The sequence below is a fragment of the Triturus cristatus genome, chromosome 1_1, assembly GCF_964204655.1.
Source record: "Triturus cristatus chromosome 1_1, aTriCri1.1, whole genome shotgun sequence".
Taxonomy (NCBI): Eukaryota; Metazoa; Chordata; class Amphibia; order Caudata; family Salamandridae; genus Triturus; species Triturus cristatus.
Genome location: NC_140579.1, coordinates 55,456,046 through 55,467,470, shown reverse-complemented (window position 1 = coordinate 55,467,470; position 11,425 = coordinate 55,456,046). Strand labels below are relative to the sequence as shown.

The following is an 11,425-nucleotide window of genomic DNA, read 5'->3' as shown; positions in this document are numbered from 1 at the left end:
TCTCTCACCAATTTCAGGTCTAAGACCATATACAAATCGGTATACAAAATGACTCAAATCCTTGTCACCCAGGTGTTCATCTCCACTGAATTGTTTAAAAGCCAGTATCAGCCTTTCGTAAAAAGCATGAACTGATTCTTTTGCTTCCTGTTGTGTTCGATCTATTTTAACCCAGTCTGTCTCTTTCGGAGGAACTTTACTCTTCAGGTATACCATCACCTGATCATACTTCCTCATCACCTCTGGATCTGGTGCCCCTGTTCTTGGATCTCTTGGATACTCCTCAGTAGGCCAACTCACAACTATCTTACACTCAGTCCACAAGTCTGCTGGAACAATTATATCAAACAGACTATTCAGGTCAACCCACAGCACTTTTGACAATTTCACAAACCTGTCTACCTGCCTATACCACTCGACGGGCTTTTCTCTCAATCGAGCGAAATCATTCGTAAATGATAAAATATCCTGTCTGGTCCATGGAACATGTACATATCCTCCTCCAGGTATTTCTCTCATGGGAAACTGTTCCACTGGTTTCTCTTTTTCTCTCACTGGAAATGCTGAGTAAGTTGTTCTATCTTCAGATTCCTCTCTCTTCTTATACCACCTATCCTTCCACTTTTCTACATCACCCCATCTTCGCAATAATGCCACCATCTCTTTAATCTGTCCTGTTCTACCAGAAGTATTCAAATTTTCTATGTCTTTCTCTGTGAAATCCATCCTGTACGTTTTCTGCAAAGCTTTTACTCTATCAATGTCAACTCCTTGCTCATTTGCTATTGCTCTCAGTCTATCATGTGTATTTCTTGCTCTCCATGTTATGCTCTTGCACATAAACATTAATTCACCATCATGATGACTTTTCAGGATTTCTGTTGGAACTGTTCCTGTCACAAGCTCTTCCAATTCTATACGTAATTTAACCACATCAATAACTTGTGAATCTTTATCCTTTTTCTGAAGAACCTTCATCCAATCATTCAAATCGTCAACTGTTATTTCAGCAGTTTTTCTCACTGGTACCACTTTTTTCTGTGGTTCTAAAATCGGCATCCCTGAACAACTAGGTTCACTAACATCCAATAGTTCACTACATGTGTCATGTCTGGTTTGTCTCAGGTCACTTCTCCCTGTTCTTTTATCTGAATCTCCTGAAGGACCAACTGAATTTGTCGAATCATTTGCAATATATGGAATTACCAGTCCATTTTCACTTGTCCTCTGTTTATCAAACACAGGAATTACCGGACCTATAGTTACAGGCACCGTAACAGCTTCTAGATTCTTCGTTAACTCTCTAATTTTCTCAGTCAGTTCTGTTGTCGTCTTTGCTAATTGTCTGGCATTTTCCTCACTACCTCGATTCTCTCTCTCCCTGAAAGAACTACTAGCTCTTGATTCAGATGTCATTTTTTCTTTCTCAACTGTATCTCTTATCGGAGAAACAACTGGTGTACTCTCATCTGGTTCTGATCTATATGGAGGTGGTCTCTTGTAAATCATGTCATTTAAAACCTCATCCTCATACTCTCCATATCTTCTCATATCTGGCTCAGAAACCCTTTCTTCTGAAGGAGCAGAAGCTTCAACTGTTCTCATAGGATATAATCCCTCTGTCATACTAGCATCTCGCCATCTTTTCATTCGATCATGATGTGTCTCACGATCATGTCTCCTCCCAAACATGTATCTGTAATACCCTCCAGATCTTTGCTTTTCTCGGTCATGAACTTCTTCTTCCCATTCCACTAAAGCCTCGAACTGTGTAGGTCTCGGCTTCGGGTCTAAGCATAACATCTTTTCTCGTAAATTTCTCAACACGGCCAAATTAAATGAACCATGTTCTGGGAATGCTAGAACACCATCTTCTTTAGTATACCTAACCCAATTCTGCAACCATATACAGGTATGTAATCCATATTTCGCAACCATGAAGGATGCAGGTGTTTTCGCTGGAGGTAACAACTCACCCTCTCTTGTTTTAACCTCTTTATCCTTACTAAACCACTTCTTAACTTTTCCAAAGAAGGTCTTTTTCTTTTTCTCTTCTTGGTAATACATTTTAGCGCTTACCAAACTCTCTACTCTTTCCGTATTATAGATATACAATACGAGTTTTCCACCAATAGCAGCGCGACTCACACTAACGCACCAATCCTAGCGTGAACCCTATTCTGATTCACTATCCAATCAGTGCGCGGACCTTCTGACGTCAACAGCCGCTGCAGTCTCTGTCTCCTGTCTCTGTCACTCGTCTACCCCTCCTTTACAAAAACTCTCAGTAGACTTCGTGTGTCAAAATTTCCACAAAATCTATTAGTTACAACATAAAAACATCTCCATTGTCTGCTTCGCTAACCACAGGATAGTAAAAAGAGTCTATTTCTCAAGAATCAACAACTTTCATACATCTCCTAACTGTTTCCTCCAGGACTTATCCAAAGAGTCTTACAGTCAATAAATGTATATGCATTCACGCACATTCATACGAGAAAAATATAGTACATGCACACAGAATCCTGCCTCCAAGAACAATTTGTTCTACTACAGAATTATAACATACATCAACTAAGCAGCTTACCTCTGCTCAGTTCCTCAAACAAGCTCAGAGAATACCTATTACTCCTCCCGCAATAAGCTTTAACGGCAATCCTTACGGATCCCTGGGACTTAAGACCAGAGTTTCACAGATAACCTTCACTACGACACACACTCCTTATATACCAGAAATATTCTAATAGTAACATACAATAATGTCACTGATTCCGAACCCAGACAATGTGAACGCGCAACTTCAATTGTCACACGTAATTCCTTACAATCCCGTCTTTCCCGAGAGCAGCATATACACCTTTCTCTGCCCTACTACGGAACTGTTTCCAGCTTCCAAATTCCAGAAGCACTACATATAACTCAACATTACGACTCCAACATATAATATTAGTACATATACCAACAACATCAAAATAAATCAATAATCAATAAGCTAATTTACAAGCAATCTTATCTTATCAGATCAAGACAACCATCTATAACCATCCTCTGCTACCAGAGAAATTGATAGAGATCAGGGTATCAAAAATATGCCCACTACCACGGATAGAGTAATCTCACAGTTACACGCACATACATTCTTCATACACTAGGGCCCATTTCACTAACATACGCTCAAATACTCTACCAGCAATAAACCTGTGGGAAGAAAACTCCTAAACCACCCTGCATCTATATCTAAGCGATAGGACCTGATTATAGTGTTTGTCCTTAATCATACCCTAAACAATCTATAAACAATGATCAAAAATGTACTCAATAATTGACAAGGAAAGAAATATTCAACACCATGTTTAAAAGTTATATTGCTTTATCTAAATTAGTCAAATAAATCAGAATAAATCATTTCTCATAATTACCTATTCTAACTAAGTGTCAGAACGGGTCAGGACCAGTCTCACGGTAAAGTCTCTTGAGATAGAGTCCTCAGCATCGATCCTCAGCAACGCAAGCTCACGCAGCAAAGGTAAAATGGCAAGTGGCAAAAGATCAGCAAAAGGAGTGGGGAGATCCCTCCCTAAACTAACAGTTTCTATAGTGAAAAATACAATGGAAACACACATAAAATTGGCAAGTTAAACTGTATCACTGAGCAGAACGAGAAGGAAGGGATGTAACATCGCAACATCTTGAAATCTCCGCTCAGGAAAAGTCACAATACGTGAACTACGGAACAGGAACCAAGAAAATAAAACATGTATCATATTTTATCCGGCTTCTCCTCGGCCATCGAGCCACAGTTCAGAGTTTTCCTCCAAGGCTCCTTTGTCTTCCGAGATTGCCAAGGACACTTTCACTTTTCTTGGAGAACACCCAAAACTGCTGCTGTCCTCATGGAAAGTTTCATAGAAGGATCATGGTCAGTTGTCTTCGACCTTTTTCCAGCAGGGGTCTCCCTTGCCACATCACAGAATATTCACTCGAGGCCAGGCTTCAAAATTAGCCATCATGGATTAGGCCTCCATAGGCCACAATAGACCATCTCAATTAAAAGAAATAAAAACAACGTTACTACAGCATAATGATTAAACAGTGTTAACCCCACTAATACCCTTATGTGTATGCATTTATCTAGCTTTGCGACATAAAAAGCATTAATTCAGACAAGCGTTTTGTGCTCAAAATAAATAGCACACAGCAACGTTTAAACATGAAAACTTGCACGTTATTATTAAGACAGAAACAGCAAACATAAGCTAACCCTCATGTAACTTTCTCTTATGTTAGGACAAACGAGTTGATTAGTAAAACACACTTGCACAAGACAAATAATTAGTTGTTAATTATTAATAAATTAATTAAACACATAGACATGCCAGAGCTTCAAAAGCCCCAGAATTTTCAAAATGAAAACTCTGCTCCAGCAGCCTCTTACCTCACAATGGAACTTTCACCCAATATTCCATGTATCTTGTGTCAAACAAGCCATTTCTGATGTTTTTAGTAAACAACCTTTTCCGGTTATAACAGGTGGGTCATTGGCATAAGAAGACGAGGAGATCATTGGCTACTGTACCTATGAGGCCAGATACAATATCTAGTGACCTGGAGTGAATATGATGTTTTTGAAAAGTTGTGAGAGTGTACAGATGTTGTGCCTGCTCCCAAGCTCTTTAAAGGGTTCTACAGACGTCGTCATATGGGGAAGTCTTCAGAGGCCACCAACTCAGTTCCTTGGTCTGGGGTCATTTCTGGGTTAATGGTGGCAGAGCCATATTTCAGGCGTTGCATGGCTCATAGGTTTTGTCTGGCAATGCGTCGTTAGTTGCATTGGCTTCTCCCTCTCGTTCCACTTGCACTTATATCCGCCCCTCATGCTTGTTTTTGTCCTTTTAGTTCACTCAGTTTTGTCGATAGTCCTCCCTTTGCCTTGATTTTTTTGCCTGTCTGGATTTGTTGTACCTCTGTCCGGTATGTGTTTGTGGTAGTGTCCTGGGTCTCGACTATATTCCAGGTCAGTCCAAGGCTCGTCACAGAAACACACTGTCGAGATTGGTAACCTGTGTAAACCTATTTGTATATTGCATGTGTCTTCTGGTTGTCCTCCGTCTTCACATCAGGTCCTCTGTACTTGCATCCACAATATAGACGTAGTGTGTGTTGCCCTTCAGGTGAGACTAGTCCATCCCGGAGAGTAAGCTCGAGTCTGCCGCGTCTTTCTCATTCCCTTCCCTGTTTTTCCCCAAATTCCTATCACCAGTAGCAAGTCCATCGTTCCCCATCATTGTGGCTATTCAAGGATGCCAAGAGCCTTCACAAATGTACATCTCTGGAACATGACGGCTAAGTTGCTGCCGCCACCTGCCTGTTGTGAGCTGACGGATGCAGTCATAGCCAACAGTACGGATGCTTGTTGATGGCGGGATCTTCTGGCGTCATCAAACCTGATCGGAGGCTGGGGAGGCTTCTCAAGGCTTCTGCACTGGTCGTCTCTGTCATGGACAGGCTTGGTCCTCCCTTCTCTCCTTCGTCTTTCTTGGTGCTATGAGGTGGCCCCTCGTCTTTCCTAAGGTGGTCTCTGTGCTATAGTCCCTGGGGTTGAGAGAGGGCACATTTCAGGATAGGTATCAACCCTTATCACCTTCAGTAACATGTCTTTAGGACACTACAGACCTCTCCACTCTCTGAGGCGTCAGGAAGACATTGGTCTCTGTAGGGTGAGAACAGACAGAAGCTACGCAGAGCCCTCAAGTTTCAAACATTCTTGTCAATGATAACTAATTAGCATCTTCAGTGCCCTCACAAGAAATGATGCCACACAAACATTGACATCAGTGACAGCATAGGATCCACCACAGTTAACTGTCAAAATGAAAGTGAAATGAATACAAAAACACCGAAACCTCCCTGAGGATGGCTGACAAAAGTTGTGGGTCTTTCTTGGCCTTTCTGCAATCTCTCGTGAGCCAAGGATTTGGGGATCTTTGTTGAGGGGTGGGGGGATCCTCCCAGGACGTTTTGACAATACAATTTTTAGAGAGTCAACCAATTTGCTCTGGACATCCACAACTGAGATCTCAGTAGAGCGGGAGTGTACGAGGGGAGTTAGAGCTGCGGCAAACAAGGTATAAATCCCATTTAAGTCTTTATCGATCCCTAGTATTGATGACCATTTAACTGATAATCACCGGTGGTTCTGTAGGTCACAGTGTTTATTAATCAGCATTCCTGAGAGTTTTAAACAAAGTTGGTAATGGTTATGGCCTCTCTTTTTGCTCGGCTTGACCCTCTCCTAAAGGTTGGCCTCACGTCTCTGTCTGAAATGGATCTTCCATCACATGCTCTTAGTCCATCGGAGATAGCGATGCGGGTTAGCTGGGACGCGGCTGTTGTGTATGGGACATAAGAGTTGATGCTAAGAGATGGACTCTCGTCCTCCACCTCTGTAACGAAGTCAAGAACATATATAGGCTCCAACCAGATGTTCATGTCTCCTCCTCCAATGGTAATCATGCATCCTGGCTTAATGGTACTGACAAAGACCATAGGGTGGCTAAAGTCTATGATTCTACATTCCCAGAACTAGGTCTGAATTATACATCGAAGCCATAGAGGCACTTGACCTCTGGCAGATGTATTTTTATCCCCAGCATGTCATGTGAGTCTATATTCATTTGGACAATACGAAAGGTCAAAGGCCGGCGTAAAGTCTGCTAGTAGGAGAGAAAGCGGCTGCGTCGTGAGTGGTAAATGCTCTGTGATGTAGTGTTCTTTAAAGAGGTGAGTCTTCAGCGCTTTCCTGAACCGGAGCCGCTTTGTGGGGTCCTGGTGGCTGCAGGAATGTTGTTGCCGATCCTGGCTGCATGGGATGGACAAGGCCTGCTGCCTTGTTTCTGTTTCATGGTATTCTGGTACACATCATCCCGCACAGTAGCAGGGGGCACAGGGGAATCTACACACGAGACATAGGGACAACCCCCGGGGGGTTATTGGGGACTGCTTTCAGAAAAATAACGCTGCTCGGTGCTCTGGCAAACCCTATAGAACTGGAACAATTTAAGAAATTCTCTCTAGAATTCCCTTTAAAATGTATGGATTTTTAGCCAAGATAATAGGAAAATTTTACTGCAAAACCAAATGTTCCTTGCAGTAAAAGCCTACTTTTGAAACATTTCAGGGGTTATTTGATTTCTCTTCCCAGCCAGGAGACAGCACAACCACAGGTTTCTTCAGATTCCTCGGGTCTTCTGCTGGTCTGTAAACCTGAGACCTGTGTTGAGAGCAACCAGTTACTGAGCTGGTGACCCACCGGTGACCCCTGACAGCAGCACAAGTGCTGCAGAGGTCACACCTGGGGCGATGGGAGGACATGCTTTGCTGGGGCACCACTGAGCCTCAACAGCACAGTAGCTACAGTGCTTAATTTGTAAAAAACATAACTGCCGGGACCCTTCTTGGAAGGCTAAAGCAGCCTGCGCCACCCATACCCTGCCAGCGCCGCTATTGACTGTACCAACATAACACCTAAGCATCAGCATCCTACGAGTTTGACAATGCAGACAATTTCCGGCCACACAAAGCTAAAAAATTGACATGAGGGGCTGGTTTGATTAGTTTTGAGTATATAGTGACTTAATAAACAGGAATGTTGAGTTCATCTCGAAATTAAAAAAGACAACAACACCAGGTAGTGGGCTGCTTTAGAGCTGGTGCTCACGATTAAATGCAGGGGCTGAGCACCGGAAAACACCGGCACAAATTAAGCACCAGCAGAAACCATGCGAGAGTAGCCTGTGCAGTGCCTGGTGACCCCCCTTCTGCACTGAAGAGGCATTGGGGTAGGTAACTGTGCAGTGTCAGATGATCGGTGACCCCCATCTCCACTGGAGCAGCTCGTGCTGCACCCCAAACAATTGGAGAGTGCCCAGGCAGTTACCCTTGTGTCTGCTACTTCTAAGCAGGGCTGGGATGTCTCCCTTTGGCACCGGCTTGTGGTCTGCGCTCTGGGCAGGCCCTGTAAATGCCTTATTCTGGAGAAACGGTCAGCAGCACAAATAAAAGACATCATTTGGACTTTTCGGATGCGACGCCAGGAATGTGTCAGAGGGAAATTCCCTGAGAGGTTAAAGTTTAGGAGAGTAAATAGGCCGTGTCCAGCCTCCCTCCGTACCCTCTGCCTGCCCCTCCCGCTCACGGCTCATTCTGAAGGGTGCAGTGGCCCAGATCACACCACCCTGACAGCGCCGCTCGCCACCGGAAAGGGGCACCCCCAGACCCCGGGCCGCCGCCATGGAGCTCCTCGTGAGACTGGCATGGATCTGCGCCCTAGTGAACCTCGCTCGCCCGGCGCCAGCGTGAGTGTTTCTTTTTTTAATAAAGGGAAATTGGGGATTTGAGAGTTTGCAGTGAGAGCGCTCCGGATTTACCCTCGAAGCAGTGCTTTAAACTACCGGCACTTTTATATTTTTTCCCCTTGATTACCGGGGCCTTTCCTCGGACAAGGAGAGTGCCGGGCGGTACTCATAAGGGCCCGGTTTTGATGCGGTTAGTGCTGCGCTCCATCCTTGGCGGCACCTTGAGCCCGTCCTGCAAGGATTAAAGCCCCTTTCAAACCGAGCTGAGGCCTGGCTTGAGCTGGTTCAAAAGGCCAGGACAGCAGCTCGTCTTCAGCAGTGGTCGAAGTGGGGAAAAAAAAGTAGGGGAACTGTGGGCGGAGACTCAGGGGGCGGGAATAACCCAAGGATTGGATTAGTGGGCGGAGTCGGAGGTGTGGCTAGAAATAGCAAAACATACCAATTTTTGAACGTTTGGCATTTCACTGACCAGTTACAGCTTATAACGTTATTTAATTCAAAGAATCAATAAACATGTTTATTTGAGGTTTAATATATAAGTTGTTTATATTTAATTCATTTACAATGTGGGACATGTTTCCAATCACAGAATATTCCAAATACGCTTATAAGTGGAATCATAAGCCATTTGTCTCCGAGCCATGCAGTTTCTTTCATCTGCACTTCTCCTCCCTTTTTCTAACCATTTCTGAACATAAAATTCAGGTTTAAATTCTATGACAGGTGGCCCCACGATATTTATGAACATTGTAGAAGACAGACGATTGATTGATATTCTGTTCCGCAGTGGTGTGAGCGCATCATTCATTACACTAAAGCCCCGTTCACATTCAGCAGTTGAGGTACAAAAGGTGTTTATAATGTGCATTAATGGTTTCAGGCTTTCAGAGATGCAATTTTTATTTTGTTTGTACTCTCTGAAACCAAGGATGTACTGCCTGGTATCAAATACATGCAACCTGCTACAAAGGTTTTGTAATTCTCCCTCACCGTATAAGATGTCTACTGGATCTGGCCAATAAACTGGTTGTAGGAGTTTCATTCTATGTACTAACGCTTTGTATTCTATTTCATCATTGTTTGTGGTTGTGCATCTAGAAACACTTGATGCATTAGACATTGTCATCCTTTTTCGCAGGTTATTTGCTAAGCTCCTAAAGAACTGTTGATGCTAACACAGCCTTTGTTCTGTTGCAGTCCTACACCAGCAAACTGCATCCGTTCAGCAGCATCTAATGCAGTTGTTATGTTATGTTATGTTATGTTATTTAAATTTATTGAGCGCACAGATACTCGGAAGTGTCCCGGCGCTAACAACAGAAAAAGGCAACCATCCCACGAAATTCATCAGAACAGCAAGGTCTTCAGGGATTTCCTGAACAGGAGAGGATCACGAATGGCCCTCAAAGACAGGGGAAGAGCGTTCCAGGCAAGGCAGGCTCTACGGGCGAAGGAGTTGCCCCCCAAGCGGGCCCGCTCAAATTTGGGGGTCTGCATAAGCAACAATGAGGAAGACCTCAGCTGTCTCCTAGGGATGTAAAAGGAGAATCTGACCTGAAGATATTTGGGGCCAAGACCATAAAGGGCTTTTTGAACAATTGACAGCATTTTAAATTTAAGACGAGACTGAACGGGGAGCCAGTGAAGAGCCCGCACTTGGTCCCGGGCACTTTGCCGGGAGGACAGTCCGCCCAGAAGTCTAGCTGCTGAATTCTGGACCACCTGTAATTTCGATACAAGGTAACCAGGGCTCCCTACCAAGAGGGCATTGGCATAGTCTAAACGGGATAAGAGCAAAGCGCGCACCACCGTTTCTCTAGCCCTGACCGGGAGCAAGGGGAGAAACTTCCTAAGACTCCGCAAAAGCCCAAAGCATGTGCCGGTAAGTTTTTTTATATGAGAGGCAAAGTTCAGGTTATCATCAAACCAAACACTGAGGTTTTTAACGGCTCCAGTGATCGCTGGAGGGCATGGAAAGCCCAAGGGCCAAAGTCTTGTTCTAAACTCAGAGGGAAAAGAGCCGAACAGTTGTAGCAAACAAAGGACCCAGGTGCATCAGCCATTGATTCAAACACTAAAATCTGCATCTGTATTGAACGATCGGCCTCATATATGGTCATATCACGCCGCTGCAGCCTTCTGGATAGGTCACCCAATTCTGTGAGAGCATCATATAAAATGCCCATATTTTCAACAAACACCAGGGAGGTTAATAAACGGTTTAAACCAGCAAATTTCCTCTGCTCAATGTCACTCCTCGTTGAGTCTTCGGAAGATTCCATGAAATGTTTAATAAGTCCTTTGTAGTTATTCCAAACAGCTCTCACAGATCTTTCACTTGAGGACACCCAACGTACATCTAGCACCTTTCCAATTGCCAGAAGTCTTACTTCTACCTCCAGAGCACATTCCCCAAGCTCTCTCTGATTTTTCGGAGAGGCATGGTAGGTGGTATATAGTTTATCAAAAAAAAATTTGAGCTGATTAATGCCTGCGACTTCTTTACAAACATCACCCACAGCAAGCTCCAGCTTGAGGTTAGCACAGTGCCATACACTCAACTGTGGATATTTCAGTTTCAGAAGAGTTGCCACACCGGATTTCCTACCTATCATATTGGAAGCACCATCTGTTACAAGCTGAACCAAATGACTTTTTAAATACTCATCAGTAAAACCGTGTCTCTCTAAGCATGCAAGTAAGGTATCTAAGATTAGATCTGCTGCTGTGCTTGGCAACTCAACAAGGTCCAAGAAAAAGGTCAGTGGCTCATTGTGTTTATCAATACATGCTCTTACACAGATAATTAGTGTGGTCAATTTACTATTTGTGAGCTTAGGGACATATTTATGGGAATGGTGGCGCAGGGCAGCACAGCAAGTTACTTTGCTGCGCTGCCTTGCGTCACAGGGAAAGGGCGGGAATGTGCCGTATTTATCCAATATGGGGCATTCCGGTCTTTTTCCCCTGCACTGGCGCCATTTCGACAGCCTAGCTTCAACGCAGGCACACTTGCCCCATGGTGCAAGGGTGCCTCCTTTGCATGCAGGATTGTTTTTGTGCAGGAAGGG

General features: G+C 44.0%; 1 protein-coding gene across 1 annotated transcript in view; it reads left to right on the top strand.

Annotated features, from left to right (window-relative positions):
- Positions 1–8,198: 8,198 nt before the first annotated feature.
- The window catches only part of LOC146869372 (complement C4-like), a 536,657-nt gene continuing 533,430 nt past the window's right edge, over positions 8,199–11,425 (top strand). The window contains exon 1 of the mRNA XM_085599650.1: positions 8,199–8,354. Within this exon, the coding sequence (XP_085455776.1) occupies positions 8,290–8,354 (65 nt within the window). The 5' untranslated portion in view covers positions 8,199–8,289. The remainder of the gene's footprint in view (positions 8,355–11,425) is intronic.